General features: G+C 40.2%; 1 protein-coding gene across 2 annotated transcripts in view; it reads right to left on the bottom strand.

Annotated features, from left to right (window-relative positions):
- Nucleotides 1-447: 447 nt before the first annotated feature.
- The window catches only part of LOC111140861 (F-box and WD repeat domain containing 11), a 127147-nt gene continuing 108848 nt past the window's right edge, over nucleotides 448-18746 (bottom strand). For both annotated transcript variants that reach the window (XM_022493088.1, XM_022493087.1), the window contains 7 exons: nucleotides 17677-17795; nucleotides 16409-16658; nucleotides 13618-13736; nucleotides 11581-11691; nucleotides 10591-10669; nucleotides 9357-9542; nucleotides 448-3013 (listed from right to left, as the gene is read on the bottom strand). In XM_022493088.1, the coding sequence (XP_022348796.1) occupies nucleotides 9381-9542; nucleotides 10591-10669; nucleotides 11581-11691; nucleotides 13618-13736; nucleotides 16409-16658; nucleotides 17677-17795 (840 nt within the window). In that variant the 3' untranslated portion in view covers nucleotides 448-3013; nucleotides 9357-9380. The remainder of the gene's footprint in view (nucleotides 3014-9356; nucleotides 9543-10590; nucleotides 10670-11580; nucleotides 11692-13617; nucleotides 13737-16408; nucleotides 16659-17676; nucleotides 17796-18746) is intronic.

The following is an 18746-nucleotide window of genomic DNA, read 5'->3' as shown; positions in this document are numbered from 1 at the left end:
CCGCCCCGCACACACAAACCGTGCTCCGCCCGGTCGAGGACTGGGGCGGGACGTGCGCCTCCGCGGACCCGGGAAGCGCAACGACTGCACGCCGGCCGCTCGCTGGGAGCAGGCCGCCCAGGCGCCTCCCACACCGCCGCCCGCTTCTTCCAGCGCCAGGGACTCCGCTCTCCCTCGGAGCCGCCGGGGCCACCCAAGGGCCCCCTTCGTGGTTCTCCAGTAACCGGCGAAGCAGCTGGGAGCCTGCGGGAAGCTAGCTCCCGGGTCCTGGGGGAACACCCCGGGGCGCACCCCGGCATCGCCTCACACTAACCCCCCAAGAGCCCACAAGCAGTCCGCTTTCACTCCACTCTCCCGAGATCTACAAACTTTAATGGGACGTCACTGGATGACTGAAAGAACAGAACAGGGTTTTGAAAAATGTCTTAACAGAGCATCAGAGTGTCGCAACACTTTATTAAGAGAATTGGCCTTGAACTAGTAGCTGAAGTAACAATTGCATGAAGCCAGATTAGGTGTACTGCATAATACTCATACTTGATTTATTGACATTACTTAGCAATTTATTGGACAAAAGTCAAACTTTTTGTTTTTTATTAAGCACATTCCACAGTACAAAGCTGTCATGAATAATATCTGTACAATTTAACAGTTTCAATAGCTGTTCAGACACAAATTTATTTCAAACAGATAATTGGCAAACATAATTAATTACAAGTTAGAATTAGACTATCCCAGTGCTTTAAAACAGTAATATAGCAGTAATTTACAGTTGCTCAATTATGGTTAGCAAAATAAAGTCCAGGGTACGGCTGGGAATTACTACTATAATCCCAGAAAGTGAGAATTCCTTGGGTGCCAAAGTCCCCTGCTATAATTTAATAGGCACAATTCAAAGGTTGTGTGCATATTCGAAGGCCATGATCTCCCAAGGAACAAGAACTTCTATATTAAACATGCAAAAACATCAACAAAAAGTCCATTCGTTCAGAAGAATTGCCTCCTCCCCCCCACCCCTCCCTCATCCCTGGGCTCGCCTAACCAGTTTGATATAAAGCTGTCATGTGGAGAGTGGTACAAGTTAACTCACTTCCACAACCACTGTCAAGCTTACAACAACTACCTCACAAATAGAGATTTCCTTATCTTTTTCTTACACTTGGAGACTCAACTTCTCAAAAATAGAAATTAATCTGGTAACATGTGGGAGGGAAGAATGTATTTTTAAAAAAGGAAAAAGAAAAACTAAAAAGCCAAGCCAACCCATGAAACAAATGACATACACACACATTGATCCCCACACCGTTCTCAATGCAAAGGACAAAACTGAGCCCAGGGCCCTTCCCTTTAGTAGTTGAGTGTGCTTCCTCGGGAAGAGGTTTAGTCAACGGGAGGTTCTTATTGGTCCTTTAAAATGTTACCGACATTCTTAATCTTTGGAAACAATGGCAAGGGGCAAATCAGAACCTAGTATCGAACAAGGGAAAAGGAGTGCCAACCGAATGCCGAAGTCCTTCCCATGCGCGGTCAGCATGATAGTGCCATTCACACATTCAGGCTGCAGAGCACTTGGGAGTTTTGAGAACCTGCCAGGGCCACAGCAGCAGGTGACACCAGAGATGACAGGAATGGGGTTCATGAGCTTGAAGCTTTGCACCACACAGGAGTACCCCTCCACTCGAGATGGGCCTCTGAACCAACCTGACCTGGCATAACGGACTCCAGCACACAAGCAGGCCCCGTTACCACCCCGGTGCGGATGCGACATCCATGCCAGGATGCGTGCGTTCCAGAGCCAGGAAACCCAGTCAACAGGGCCTTCTTGTTCCTCCCTTTCCAGGGTTACTAATGCACAGAATAATGATCTTTGACAGTAAAGTCAAATGAATACCATGGGAAGTGACCACTAGTACTCAGGAGTACTTAATGATGAAAAGAACAACAAAAAATTTTAAGGTACCTCTCTGTTATATATGCTACACAACGAATAAAACATTTTGTGTTAAACTTTAGAAATTACATTTTAAAACAAGAGTCCCATTAAAAACACGCACACCACACACATACACACAAAATGACAATGACAAAATAAAAATACCATATGAATACTGCAGGAAGGGTTCTAGGTAATCCACATCAACCCTGGTATCAGGTTCTTGAGCCCAGCCCATGGCTAAGTGCGAACACACTCTGTATTAGTGTCTCAGGCACAGGGGCCCTGACTCCAGCAACCTTGAGGTTAAACTGTTATGTACATTATATCTACATGCGGATACAGTATTTTAAATTAGGAGGCAAGCACACGTGTAAAAGTGTTACTCTACCAAATATCAGGAAATGGCTGGGGTACAGAGAGAACAGTTAATAAAAGAAAAGAGCTATATTACCTGTTGGGAGATAATATAACCTGGCTTATAGTTCTTTAAATTAAAAGAAATTGGTACAGAAAGGAAGTATAATCCAAAAAATATGACTAAAACAATCCAGAGAAATTTTTCCATTGTCCAACATGTTCCTAATACAGGTCAGAATTCTTAATGACTTGGACGGTCAAAAGGAGAATGCTAACTTCTGAAAAGGAAAGCCCTGGACATTCTGGGTAGGTGTTTGGCACCCAAAATTTCACCAAAGAAGAATGCTGTTTCTTAATATCAGACCAAAGTGCAAAGCAATATAAATTAGAGGCCAGTCTTCTCTTGATGGTCGATTTACTTCTGTAAAACAGACTGTACGTTCCTTTTATATGAACAATTTACATTTGAAGCGTTAGACTTTTTTTTTCACTGATGGGGGGAGGAAATGGGCTTCTGTTCTACTGGAAGTCGGTGAAGCTAAGGTATCCTTCTCAAAGTAGAGGCCGGAATCGGAGGTGAGAAATGTTGGTACTTGGAAGAGTTAGGCTGCTTTGCATCTACCCAGCGTCTAGAACCAATTCCAGCTTCATAACTCAGCTGTGAAGAACTCCCTTAGGCATTTGGTAGCCATGTAGCCAGTAGTTCAAGACTAGAAAACCCTGGGAAAACAAAACAAAACAAAACAAAAAACAAAGGGAGTATGGATGATATTCTGGTTAGACATGGAGATATACACCACAGTCCGTCCACATCCACACAGACACGTACTCATGCACAAGCAACACAGTACTGCGTTTCAAATGTCATCAGAATCAAAACTAAAAGCTGCAAATTGTTCTGAATGTAATACATTACCAGGCACTGTATTTATTTAAACCTTACAACAATCTTATGAGGTAGAAACTATAATACCACTTGATGAATAAGAGAACAAAGGCTCAGAGGCACTGCTTAGTTCAAAGCATTAGCCATTAAGGGACAGAGAGGGGACTTGAAGAGATGCCCGACCCTATAACTTGTCAACTGTCAGTGCTTGCTGCTAAAAATTATGCATGTAACAAAATAGGCTTCATGTTAGATTTTCTACTTAGTATTATCTTTTAGGACATCCAAAGCCTACAAGGGCTGGTCTCTATCTGCCTGAGAGATCTCATCTATCACTGTGAATCAAAAATATGCAAAGGCTAGTAAATAAAGTATTCCTTCTAAATAGAATGCTAATCAGAAGTTACTTCTTTTTTAAATAAATCATTTATAAAAGGAAAATACAGTGTAGAGGTTAAGACTACTGAATGTTACATATTACTGTGACCATGACCTTGAGTCAGAAACACATTTTAGTAATAATCTCTAAATTCATCCATGTATACAAATATGTACACACACATGCACGCACCTAAACTCATCATTACTAAATACAATGCAGGCTAACATTTTCTATTCTAAATTTCATCAAAACAAAGTCAAAATCCATTAAAATGATTTCACAATCACTAATGGGTCACAATCCTTTCCAACACAGCACTAAACCACTGGGCTAGAAGATTTAAAAGTTACCTTTATGTCTAAAATTCTCTGACAAAAAAAGAGAGAGAGAGGAGAAAGATTTTTCTAAAGCTTGTATTTTTTAAAGGAAACTTTCCTAAAATATTGTCAATTTTTATAAAGATCAAGAATCTTTCTCAATGATTTCTCAATCAATCTCAATGAGAGATTTAATTTCATTCACTGCTGTTTTCACATGAAGGATCTTTAAGAGTCTTATTTTTAAATTAGTAATGCCCACAAATAAGAAGTAGGTACTCTCAAACACTGCTGGTGGGAGCATAAACCGACTTAACTCTACAGGGGAGTAACGTGCCTCTGTGCATCCAAGTCTTTAAACACCATACCTTTCAACTCAGACACTACAGACATTTCTAGAATTTATCCAATGGTAATAAAAGCAAAGATTTTGGGTGCCTGGGTGGCACAATCAGTTGAGCAACTGATTGTTGGGTTTTGGCTCAGATCACAATCTCAGGGCTATGAGATTGAGCACTGAGTCAGGTCCACGGCAATGAAGTCTGCTTGAGATTCTCTCCCTCTCCCTCTCCCTGTACCCCTCCCACCTATGCTCTCTCTCTCTCTCTCTCAAATTAAAAAAAAAAGGAAAAAAGCAAAGATTAAGCTAAATAAATGATTATAACAATGTGTTTTATAACAGCTAAAAGCTGGGGAGAATATATATATATATATAACAGGGCCTATCTAAACAACTGAGTATTATTTTGCCATTAGGAATGGTAATTTAGGCAAATATTGACATTATGGACATAGAACAGTTTTGCAACAAAGGAAAAAAAAAAGCATTTTAAAACATGTACAGAAGCCTGAAAGGTCATATACAAGGAAATTAACAATGGTAAACCAGGAGTAGGAGTTTATTTCCTTTTTTTGGCTTATCTACTTATTCTAATTTCCTAATAATGATCATATGTTGTCTTGTAATTAAAAAAAAGAGCTACTGTACATATTAGGCTCTTAGGAGTTAGTAATTTGAAAAAATGACTCAGCAAATAAATCTACTGCTATATTTCCTGACACAGAAATACTCTTACCTTATATTTTAGGGTTGAATATTTTACTGCAAGGTTAAATCATCATTAGGGTAGTGTTTCTCATTATGCATAAATCTTACAGTATCACATGGTAATAATTTTTTTCATGTTACAATAAATGAAAAGAATTTGGAAACGAGCAGTAAAATCTATAGAGCTGACTGCCAAGATTGTCAAAAGTAATTCACTTTGAAGAGACAAACACATTTGAGGTTTCATTGCTTGTGCCGCTTAAACAGCAGATAAGATTTTTCCATTGATTTATAATTGTGGATCACAACAAGGGCAGTTGTTCTGAGATTCCCAAGAAGCAGACAGGAGGAAGGCCCAGAAGAAGTAAAACCAGTTTCCTTTCTACCATAGCCAATGAGAGAAACACCACTGGTGATCATTCCTTCATTTCTCAACCAAAGAAATCTTGTTTCAGGGCATTTTAAAGTAGTATATAAAAGTTGCTCAATTTGTGAAAGTTTACTATGTTCTAAATTTCATCTATTAAATATGCCAGAGAGGGGAAACATACTATGGATGTCTTGGATTTTAGCACGTGCCTCTCTAAACAGAATACAAAAACAAAAACACATCAAAAATACAAAAAAGAGTTACGGTTAAGTTGTTCTCGGATACACCTATTCCCCTGAACGTATCCATTATTGCAGAAGCTAAGCTATAGCTGCAGTTGTCCATGTTCTATTTTATGTGCTTCCCTTATGTGGAAAAATAAAAGCAGAGGCGGCATACAGCTAAAGCAATGTGCAGATGAAAAGGCACAGTTTAGAAAAGAAAGAGAATGCAGTAAGTTTAACAAAAGATGTGCAAGGCTTCTATACTAAAGCCTACAAAATACTGCTTAAGAGAAACTAAAGACCTAAATAATAGAGATATACCATGTTCATGGATTGGAAGACTCAACATTTGTTAAGGTGCAAATTCTCCCCCAAAATGATATTATGATTTAATGCAGTCTTAATTATAAACCCAGCAGTCCTCTTCACAGAATTTAACACTCTAATTCAAAACTGACTATGAATAATGGTCAAGACAATTTTTTTTAAGTTGGAAAATTATACCTTACAGTATCGGCGAAAGAAGAGCTACATAAATCATGTACTTAGAATAGAGTCCAGAAACTGACCTACAAATAAGGGGTCAAATGATTTTTGGACAAAAGTGCTAAACAAATTCTATGGGACAAGAAAACTCTTTTAATCAAATAGTGCTGGAACAACTAGACAACTATTAAAAAAAAAACAAGACCAATGACATCACCTCACACCATACACAAAAATTAACTCAGATCAAAGACCGAAATGTAAAAGCTAAAAATACAAAACTTCTAAAATATGCTGGTCCAAACAGTAATCACTACCAACATGTAGCTATTTAAACTTAAAGACAATTAAATATTCAATTAAATTCAATTAAAATATAATTTAAGATTTAGTTCCCAAGTCCCACTGGCCACATTTCAAGAGCTCAGTAGCCACAAATAGCTACTGACTACCATCTTGAACAGTGCAGCCCAAGAAAATGTACACTCATCTAATGACAGAAAGCAGGTCAGTGTTTGCTAAGGCTAGGAGGGGCCAGGCTTTGACTACAAAGGTGACAGAAGTGAACATTTAGAAATGTACTTATCTTGACTGTGGAGGGAATTTCAGGGATTATATACATTTGTAAAAACTCATCAAACAGTACTCTTTAAGTGAGTACAATTTTTATACAAATCGTACCTCTATAAAACTGATTTTAAAAAACAGCAACAGGGGCAGGGCAGAGGGAGACCTGTACATCTAGGTCCTTGTCTACATACAGAATCTATCTAACACCTGACCCTGCCAGTTCAGATGATTTATCCCAATTTTTTACTGAGTTATATCATCTTTATGTTTGCTGAAAATGGCTGCAGAATACACTATAGTACAGCTATAGCTGTACACACACTTGTCTATTTAGGGGCAAATTCTTATGTGGCCTAGGAGAAAAAACACAAACAGGTTATTTTGGCCCTGGGTGTCACTGGCCCAACAAAAATCAATCAACGCTTTTAGTACTTAAGCACTCGACTGAACACTGGAGTTCCACAAGAAAAGGAGCTCCTCACCCTGGGGAAGGAGAAAGGCATACAAACTATTTCAGTATCAAATAATAAATTAAGTCAAATGAGGTAAAGGGGCAAAACTGGGGTGGGGGTGTCTAAAAGCCATAATAACACACACAGGGGAGGGAGATGGTAGAGGTCCGCACTACTATAATGTAACTGGAGAAACAGAATTCAGTCTGGTTGCCACACTAGGTTTTTGGAAAGGAGTAATGGGAGACTGGGACATAGGGAGGGTGGGTCGTGAGGACAGAAGGTAACAGCTAGATGCTGAAACTCCTGTCAGCTAACTGAAGTAGTTGAACCTTAATCCTGAAGACAGCAGGAAGCCAGTAAGGCAGAGGATGGCAGGCACAGGGCTTAAGATGATCCTCGGTGAGAGCAGAACGGAGACTGGGAGAGGGATAGCAAAGACCAGGAGGGAAAGCAGTTTTCATGTGGGTCCATTCCTCCTTCCCTGTATTTTCTTAGGATTTCTGGGAAGGAAGGTTCAAGTGGGGAGGAGCAATCATTCAAGAGATCCTTGCCTTCTTCTCTGTAATTCCCTTTGATACCTATTTTAAGACTCTATTCAATAAATGTAATAATTCTGCCATAAGGGTTTTTCAACTTATGAAGAATCTATCCAGAGAGAAAGTAGCAAGGCAGATGGTCACTATCATGAGAGATGGTATGAACACAGTTGGGACCAGGAACAGAAGCTATGTATGTGGCTTGCAGGTCATTACTGCTCACCTCCCACACCCAGGCAGACACTGACAACCCATCACAGCACCTAATCCTCTGGGGTCCACACAGGGTCCCAGAATCCTTCTGAAAGACAGGACTCGAGTCGGGCGCTGCTGATCAAACTCAGCCAGCATGAAGAAAAAGCTTATTTGCCATTCCTGATGCAGACCCTTGGTTTATCACTAATAGATGGCACAGGGGCAAGACTGGAGGTCAGCAAACTTTTTCTCAAAGAGCTGTATAATAAATATTTTAGACGTTGCAAGCCGTATCATCTGTGGCAAATACTCACCTCTGCCGATGAAGTATGAAAATGGCCAGAGGTAATATGTAAACAAATGAGCATGGCTATTATAATAAAACTTTATTTAGGGACACTAGAATTGAATTTCACATAATTTTCATGTGTCATGAAATAGTATTCTTCTTTTAATTTTTTTCCATTATTTAAAAGTGTCAAAAGCTATTCTTATTAGCTTGCTGTGGTAGGGGAATCAAATCAGGCAGTGGAACAAATCTGGCCTCTGACTGTAGTTGGCTGAGCCTTTAAGACAAACTTCCTGGGTATCTGTGTTTTGGGTCTTAGAGTCTCAAGTAAGAAATATTAGAAACAATGGTAACTAGGTGATCTAGGAGTCCTATCTTTTCATCAAAAAGAATTTCACAATACTGCACATAAACTTTCTTTATACTTTTAATATTTAATGGACAGGAAAATATATAATGATAAAGAGCCACTAAGTATTAAGTAATACTTTAAAATACATACGAATTTTATTAATCAGTCTTTACATACATATATACACAGTAATACAGATAGGTACAAACATATTTATTCCATCTGCAAAGTTTCACGTACACAGAACTTATTGGCCCCCTTGCAAAATTTTCAGAGTTGGAAATCCTGCTCCAGATGAACAAGGCCATCGGGTCCCAGGACACAGCCAAGTAAGGCTTCTCATCCTCTAGGTTGGACACCCTTAGTAATCAAAACATGCCATCATCAATGGTTACAATGGCTCTAAGTCTTCCTGTAACCAGAGCAAAGGGCTTTGCTTCCAGGGTACATGTTGTGTCTAATGGATGAAGAATGGGTTTTAGGGGCTCTCACAACAAACACATCCCTCTTCTAGTGAACAGTGATTGTGGGTGGATTATAATGGGGGCAGAGCGAGAATTCTGAGTGTTTGGATGATGGTGATTTTTTTTTTTTTTTCAAATAAAAGAAAAACAGGAAAGAGAAAAAAGAGATTCCTATACCCCAAAACAGATTTTGAAGGACTTTATCTGCGTTAAATTGATAGGACCTGGGAAGCCATTAAGGAAAACACTTTTAAAAAATAGGAATCACATTGTCTGCCAGTGTGAAAACCCACAATATGCAGGATTCCAATTTCAACCTCATTTTAATGCGACCATAAAGATCTAGCCTGACGGTGGAACTCTGCAAAGCTGAGGCAGCTAATAAACACTAACCACCATGGTTCCTATGAACAGGGAACCCAGATCACAACACGGCCCCAGAGGGAGGGTGAATTCAATGAGTAGGATTAAACAGGGGGAGGTACTCACCTGAAACGGGTAAAGTGCAGACTGTTATCTGGAGATGTAAGTGTATGTCCTGGAGGGAGAACGGGTCTCATTCTGGGCACTGGGAGGCACATTTAAGAAATCCCAAATCAAAATAGTGTCATCATGGGAGCTGCTGATGATCTGAAATTCATCAAACTGTAGCCGAAACACACGTCCAGAATGTTCCTGTGAAATGTAACAACTTGATGAGTAAAACGAGACTGTTACAGTCCCTCATCTCTTACTATCAGTGATCTGGCACAGGCTGGAAATGCAGCTACTTATCCCTGCTTCCTAACCAATGTTCCAGAGCTTACTGAGCTTTGTCCCTCACCCCAGGAGCAACTACTTTGGCTTTTCCTTCTAAGCCTTTTCTTTGAATTAATCTCTGTATCTGAGATCCTGGCTCACTTATATGTCGAAGAAGAAAAACTATGTGCTCACTTCACCAAGGATCTTGGAAAGGTAAAAAACATTATTAAATACCCATGTTTGATACGCTGTAAAAAGCAGAGCCAGAAGGAAAACGTTTTTAACAGTACCAAGAGTATCTATCTCAACCACAGCCAAAATCAAAATTAATGGTGAAAGAGAAGCATTCTCATTAAAATCAAGAAGAAAACAAGAATGGCCCTAACCATAGTGCTGCATGCTCTAATCACTGTAAGAAGCAAAGAAACAGGAATAAAAGGTAAAGCTACTGAAAACAGGAAAAATCTAGCGCTACTTTTAAACAACTGTATCCTCATTAATGTAACAAAAGCAACCAGACTATGGGAAATAATGAGCCTGCCAAAGTTGCTAAAGCAAGATAACATATAAAAATAAGATATTTTTATATGCCAAAGCAATAATCCAGAATACAGAAATTCCATCATAATACAAACATGTGCTGTATTATAAAAATATAATGTAACCAGATACCCATATTATGAACTCTCCCAAATCTATAGGAAGGAAATACTTTGTGCTCTATGATGAAACCAATCCACCTACAAATGAGGACGCCTGCTTTCACATTTTAAGTTGTGTTCATGGTCCTTAGGAAAGAGCTCACTATAATGTAAATGTCAATTAAGCTCTGATTTTGGCTAACCAAAATGAACAAAACTGTGCATTTCCCTGAAGGCATACTGTGAGGCACACAACCCTTCTGGGGTACACTTAGGCAGGGCTATCTGCGGGTCGCCCTCCCCCAGCACAAGAACCGCTGCCCTTTCAACAGATTACATACCACCAACGTGCGCAAACACAAAGTACTTGCTGGGGCTCGAGGGTCAAGAGCAGCTTGCAAGTCCCAAACTTTAATTTTCCTAGAAAAGAAAAATTGCCATTGGTAGAAAAGTTAATATTTTATATACTGTCAAGCACTTCCTTGACAGAAAGGAGTACATCTGAGTTGCTATCAGAAAAGCAAATGGAGAACAAGCTTACATTTTTTTTTTTTTTTTTTTTTTTTTTACAAGCTTACATTTTTACAAGTTATTTAAACCAACTACACTTGATTTGGGAAAAAATAAGGACCTCCACATTCTCAGAATTGCTAAACTGTGAAGAAATATTTTTTAAGGGAGACAAGAAAACAACTTCAGGTTATCTAAAACCAGTTCCTGACTTGATAATCTATGTCACCAAATTCATTCCTCAGGGGGCTCTCTGGAGCTGAGTAGGTGCTGCTGACAGAAGCTAGGGCTCTCTGTGAAATTCCAAGGATACCTTTCTTCAAACTAAGCAAATGCTGGGAGTTAATAATAGGAGCATACACAGACCAACTAGTCCCTTAGTGAAGTATACATAAGGTCACCTTGAAGAGTTATTTGTTCAATTAACCAAAAGGGGAAAGGAAATGTATCATTAAACACGTGCACACACATACACGTGTGCACACACACGTGCACGCACACACACAGCTGGCTTAATTTAGGGCTAAGGCAAAGAACTGAATTCTTGCACAACCTAAGCTACTCCCACAGTTTACAATAATGGTTAAAGGTGTAAGCACAGGAGTTCCAGAGGCTCTCCTACTGCAGGAGTCAGGGCAAGACCACTCATCCTTCTGGGCCCAAGGGCCTGGACATGATCAGGCGGTACAGTGACAGCTGCCACCTATTACAGGGAAAGGATCTAACACAGAGCCGGCAAGTACTTGGCTGCTGAATATACAGCGCTCATTTTCCCTCTAGATACAGTGACAGCGGTGCGCTGAAGAATCTGAAATACATACCCGTCGTAGGCCCCACTGACAATCCTCTTGTTATCAAACCGGATACATCGGACCAATTCTTCATGTCCCTCTAGGACTCTTAAACAGGCACCACATTCGATATCCCATAGCCTGGAAAGTCAAACAGATCTCTGTGAAACAACCTCCCATACATGATTCACACTCTCCTTGAGTTCCTCTTACCTGTCCCATATGTGATTTTCACGCTCCTGGACTTGTTTCTATCTCACTCCCAGCCCAAACTATCCACGTAGAAAGATATGTTTGTACATTTATACCATCTGTGTATTTTAAAGCACTAATCTGGGGGGGCGGCTGGCTGGCTCTGTTGGAAGAGCATCTGACTCTTGATCTCAGGGTAGTGAGCTCGAGCCCCACATTGCGTGTCGAGATTACTTCAGTAAATAAATAAAAACTTACAAAAAAAAAGCACTGATTTGATAAAGCCTTACTTATTGTATTTTCTTTCATTCAGTTTTTTAAATCATACACATGTATTATTATTTAAATAAGATCAACAGGTAAGAAAACTTCCATTGTATTTAGTTCCTGGGTACTCTCTTGATATCTGAATTGATGAAACCACGGAGCCAAATGGTCCAACAAGGACTTTTCTTGGGGAGACAGGGATTGCGGGCAGTAAGGAAGAAAAGGCATGTAGGTAGGTGGGTGGGTCAGGGGAGGACACGGTATGTATAGCCGGAGGGTTAGGCTTCCACCCCAGACATGTCTGGCCTGGAGTCCATGAGGCCCACTGAAGTTAGAATCAGTGGACCAGTATGGTGGTCTCCCTCTCCAGATGAGGCTTAGGGACACCCCTTCCTACATAGTCCTGCATACTAGCATTTGTCCAGTTTAGGAGGTCACAGTGGGAGCCTCTCATTAGGTATATGAAGTGTCTGAGAAATATAAACCCAGAGACTACATCCTGCCTTTTTCTTGGTGTATGATTTATTCTGAAGACTGAGATTTTTACATTTTTCTATTACTGATTTTCTACACTCTCTGCAAAAAGAAAGCCTAGCAAACTAACGTGTACAAAACAAAGTCGGCAAATTAATTCCGTAACCAGCTTTTCTCAGCCTCTCCACCAGCGGCTCTTAACATCCGCCCCAGGAATATTTTAGCACAGCACCCTCACCAAATATTCTCATCAGTGCCAGTGACGACGGCTTCTCTAATCCACTGTGAACAGAGCCATTCAGCACTGCCACTAACTCCAAAGGGGTCCCCTCCCTGGGGGAAACATGCAGTGTTATTCTGTAAAACCTCAGAGACTCCAGTGAGAAAGTTAAGGACTGTTTACTCCAGAAATAGTTAAGTAATACACAGTGCCAAGATTCAGGATCTCACTTGACTTTTATAATGCCTTAAAACTTAAAATGATAAAAGAAAACTCACAGCAGTATCACCTCTACTGTTGTGGTTTCATTCCCTCCTTCCTTCTTTCTTTTAAAAATTATCTTGAAACCAATCTTTATTTTGCCCCAACATTAAACAATTTGATTATAAAAAAGCTACTGGTGTATGTTAGCACGATGGGAAAATGACTACGAATTGGTAAACAGATACTGAAGGGAAGTTCTTAATAAATACAAGGCTAGTCATATTTATTAGAAAGTGAGGTCACTGAGTGTTGGAAGGAAAAAAGGGAGATAAAACATAAGACAGGAGTAGGTGATTCTGCAGCACAGGCTTTGCACGAGACAGACGTATAAAAAGTACGCTCCTCCCAGCTGTTAGTGAGGGAGACAGGAGCTACGGGCAAGGGAACGTAGAGAGTCAGGCCAGAGCATCCTCTGTTCTAAGGGGCTCTGGTATTAAGGGTGCTTGGGTGGAGGAGGTTCTAAAACACATGTTTTGGGGGAATCAGTTTACCTGCTTCAGTCTGCAGAGCCCAAGAGATTAATAAAGGTTTCTCTTATTTGAAGTATCTATCTCCAAAGGCTCGGAGTCTTTCAAATGTTAGGGCCAGGAGAGGGGTCAAAAGTATGGCAAAAATTGGCCTGCCCTGTCAGCACACCAACTTCTACCCACCTTATGGTATTATCTGATGATCCACTAACAACCAGCCGATCCCTGTACTGGAGACAGGCGATGCCTCGCTTGTGTCCATTCAGAGTGCGAACAAATTCACAGGTACTTGTGCTCCAGACCTGTAGAACAGATCAGCAATATTTTAAGAATAAATGCAGAAAAGTCCCCTCAGAATACACCTTTTTAAAAAAAAAAATAAGAGCTTCTAAGAATGACCAAAATACTTGACAATAAAATATGGTACGGAGGCTGGGGGACAGATTGGCCAGCAAACAGTTTTCTTGGCTGCGGAGTGATGAAACAGGAAGGAAACACAGAGGGAAGCTGTGAAGTCTCCAAACCTTGCGATATTCACAAAGAGAACATCTCCTGGATGGTTCAGACATGCACTTGCCTAGAAGGAAGAGTGTGGGCCCAATTTTATGTTTTCATGCCAGCTGACATGTAAAATCCAATGTAACTGATGTGAAAAAGTTTCACCTTTCACATCCTCCTCTTTTCCAGCTTAGTTCCTTGAACAGCTCCATTTGTTTTGACACATCACTCCTAATATTATGTATGTGGAATAAATAATCCCTCTTTTGTGAAACCATCTGCAAGACTTAGATGTTCACAGACACACTTAATATATTACAAGCCAAATAAGGAGACGCAAAGCAACCGAAGTGCCCTGAATTATTTTACCAGCTGCATTTGTAGTTGAGTAGGATAACTAGATATCCACATGCAGAAGAATGAAGTCAGACCCCTAACTCACACAATACACAAAAAATTTAATTCAGAATGGATCAAAGGCCTATTATGTGAGAGCTGAAACTATGAAATTCTCAGAAGAAAACATAGGAGTAATCTTTGTGATCCTCGATTAGGCGATGGTTTCTTAGACATGACAACAAAAGCACAAGCAACAAAAGACAAAATTGATAAACTGACTTCATCAAAATTAAAGTCATCTGTGTTTCAAAGAACACCATCAAGAACGTGAAAAGAGAACTCATGGGATGGAAGAGAATATTTGCAAACCATTTACTTGATAAGGGACTTGTAACCAGAATATATAAAGAACTTTTACAACTAAACAATAAAAAAACCCAAAACAATCCAATTTTTAGCGAAGGATTTAAATAAATGTTTCTCCAAAGAAGATAAAAATGGCCACAAAGCACTGAAAAGATGCTCAATATAATTAGTCACTAGAGAAAAGGAAACCAAAACCAGAGAGATCATTGCACAACCACTAAGATGGCTACAATAAAAAAGACAGACAATAACAGGTGCTGGCAAGGATATGGAGACACCCTCCAGGCTGATGTTATGCAACAGCTGTTTTGTAAAAAGGCCCAAACCCTCTCGACTTCCAGGCGGTGACCTTGTTCCAACTGGTGTGACTGAGCAGCGAGTGAATGACTACATGCAAATCCTACTTGTCCAGCTTCCAAACCACTCAATCTAAAGTTTGATGCCACCTTTGTGAATTGTGGGGCTAGCAAGTAGACACTAGAATGTTAACGAGTGCTGCTCATAAAAAAGGTTTTCTAAGCCAAATCGAAACACTCACACATTGCTGGTGGGATTTTAAAATGGTACAGCCACTTTGGAAAAAAGTTTGGCAGTTCCTCAAAATGTGAAACCCAAGTTACCTTCCAAGAGAACTAAGAATGTATGTCCGTGCAAAAGCTTGCACACATATGCTTATGGCAGCACTATTTGTAACAAATAAAAAGTACAAACCATCAAGATGTCCATCAACTGACAAGTGGACAAACAGAACATGGTACATCCACAACGGAATTTCCTTCAGTCATCAGAATGAATGACGTACTGATACATGCTACAATATTCATGGGTGAACCATGAAAACACTCTACTAAGTGCAAAAAGCCAGACAGAAAAGGCCACATATTATATGACTACATTTATATGAAATGGGGGGAGAGGCAAATCCATGGACAAAAAGTAGATGAGTGATTGCCAGAGACCAGGAGAAGAGAACAGGGGCTGACTGTCAACAGGTATGAGGTTTTTACAGAGGGCAAAGAAAATGTTCTGAAACTAGTGATGGCTAACACTATGACTATACTAAAGGCCACTGGATTGCATGCTTTAAAGGGTAAATCTTATGGTATATGAATTATATCTCAATAAAGTTGTTATAAAAACAGAAGCTAAAATTTAAAAAAGTTAATATGGATATTGCAATCAGTGCATCTACCACATCCCACGAACCACCCTAGACTACAGCCATTCGTCTCATGCCAGCTACCCACCACACGCTGAGCTTCCCAATGGCAGATGTGCCTTACACATTACTGTATCTCCAGCACCCAGCCCAGGGTCTATGGCATGGCAGGTTCTCCAAATTAAGTGAATAATGAACAAATCGAATCCCAGCTCTGCCACTAACTTGCTGTGTCGTCTCCAGCCCAGTTCTCCACTCTCCGAGGCCCCTCTGTAAAACGAAGGCTATACCTGCCTCAAAAGAGTGCCGGAAAGATGGAGTGACATTAGTAATGAAAAGCTCCTAGCACCCACTACACATGCCACAGGTTAGTTCTCTTTCCCTTCAAAACGTGACCAACAGTGTCGCTTCATGCAGTAGAGGGCTCCTCTGTACCCTGGACCCATGACCCTTTCCTCCTACCTTGCCTGTGATTCCAGAAGCACAAGGGATCAAGCACAAATGGAGGAGAACAGAGATCTTGCCAGGTACCAGCTTAGTAAAAGCCACCTCTACTTTCTCTGTATTCTAATAGGGACAGGAATAAGGAGAGTTATGACTGAAGACACTCACTTTGATGGTTCTGTCACCAGAGGCAGACACAATGTATTTGTCATCAAAGTCTACTACATTGACAGCAGCACGGTGGCCAACCAGGACACGGCGTAAAGTGATATCGGTGGCAGAAGCCATGTCCCACACAGCGATGGAGCGGTCCTTGGAACAGGTCACCATCAGTCCATTGCTGAAGCGTAAGTGCAGTACAGCCTCATTGTGGTGGATCAGCGTGTTGAGAACTTCACCCGTGTTCACATCCCAGACTCTGCATGAGAACAGAAAAGCCCAATGTGGCATTGTTAAGACAACCAGGAAAAGAGGCTAGCATGTATGCCCCGCACCCATACTTGGTAGTAGGCTGGGGAGGTGTTAAGCTTCACTTGTATTTGGTGACTACTAGGATCTGACACCTAAGATCATGCTTAAAAGGAGCCCCCAGAAGCAATTATTCTATCTGCTGAGAAGTACTGAGAGCATTTCAAAAAAGGAAGGCCAATCCTGGCTCTGCCCAGGTTTAGGTTTATTTAGCATCAAGTATTCAGGCACAGTGCTTGTAAGCTCATGTTGAGGACAACAAAATGAGTCTTTAAGGAGATGGGCTCTGCAGGGAGTCTTAGGTCACAGGGGGAAGGCAGCGTGGTACCTGGGGAATCGAGGAGCTTCCAAACTTAAGGTTCTTCTTGACCTTTGACAGGCCACTGAGTCTCTAATTTATCCACTGCAAACTAGAGACTGTAGGTCAGGACATCTTATCAATTTCCACACTCATCTACTTACCCAACTGCTTTATGAACAAAGCCAGCATCCCAACTGGGGATATCCATGACCTATAGGGCTCGCGGAGGCAGCCCTCTCCTGCTATAGCTTTCCTGTAAACCCCATCTCCCAAGAGTACAAGTTTACACAGAGCAAAGGAGGAAAGACGCAGGCTTATAAGGCAAAAGTAGCGGCCTAGAAGCACTGAGTCCGAGAAAGGATACTAAGGGTGCTGGAGACTTTTCTGGAGCATGGTCTTCCAGGAGAAAGTTAGCCTAATACTAGGTCATGTGCTTTTATACGAAAGTACACTGCCATCTCTGTAACACACAGCAATGAGAACAGGACCTACTTAATAAAAGTTAGCTTTCCAGCCTACTTTGTTCAAATAAACCGACATCTAAAGTGGTTTTGAAATACATCATACAAAAACATACACAAAGTATGTGTGCACTTATCCCAGAAAAGGGTGCAATCTCATTCTTCTCCTGGAAGACATTTAAGTTCAGTGAAGCCAAATCACTCACCTCACTGTAGAGTCTGAAGAACCAGTCACAATGACACGTTCATCATACTGGAGACAAAGGACAGAGCCAGTGTGTCCTGTTAACACTTTCAAACATTCCAAGCTGGTTTTATCCCAAATCTATTGAGACAAGATCAACATAGTATATCACAGTCTGATAAATGTGTTTGTCTCTGAACCATAAAACAGACCTGTGTTACAATAAATAAGAAGAGTTAAACTTCAAACAGGTGGAAAATGACAAAAAGGGAAGAGGCAATATTGAATATTTTCCAAAACAGATGTACTATTTTGCTTACTTTGTCCCTCTAAAAACTGTACTCGTTATATTTAACAGACTTATAAAGGGAATTTTTAAACTCTGAAAAGAGATGGCTCACCCTCTGGAAAACAGTATGACACTATCTATTAGGAACCTTCAAAAATGTATACCCCTAACCCATTATATTTATTTACAAATATTTTAAAATAAAAAAATGTTTGACATTTTCAGAAAAATGTCAAAGTAAACTATGAAAAGTTTTTAATGACAGAACAGAATGTTTTAGTACAATAATGTTTTTTAAAAACCAGAATAAAAGCCATCTATATAGTGAAATAACCAATATGTATATTAAAAAAAGAAAAACAGAGAAGAAAATTTAATAATAATTGATTTTGTTCTCTGAGTGCTCTTTTTCTCCCTTCTTTTAATCTTTCCAATATTCTCCAAGTTTTCAATACTGTCCCCATATAATGGTGGATGGGAAATAAATTATTTTTTAAAGATTAGATTATTTAAAATAGATTGTATGGACCTATTTCTTCCCTTGTAAAATAATACAATCATGATTTACAGCGTCCCTCAAGTTTACTGCACATAGCCAAGATGTAACAAGTGTTGCAGACATTTAACTGTCTTTCTACAATAACAAGGACTTGTCTCTAATTTCTGACCTATTAGAACCAGTTATTTTGAAAGAGTGATTAGTGGGGTGCCTCAGTCAGTTAAGGGTCCAACTCTTGGTATCAACTCAGTTCTTGATCTCAGGATCGTGGGTCTGAAACCCACACTGAGCTCCACACCCAATG

This window comes from Enhydra lutris, unplaced genomic scaffold (assembly GCF_002288905.1).
Source record: "Enhydra lutris kenyoni isolate GAN:26980312 unplaced genomic scaffold, ASM228890v2 scaffoldscaffold5, whole genome shotgun sequence".
Lineage (NCBI taxonomy): Eukaryota > Metazoa > Chordata > Mammalia > Carnivora > Mustelidae > Enhydra > Enhydra lutris.
This window is presented reverse-complemented; position numbering and strand designations above follow the sequence as displayed.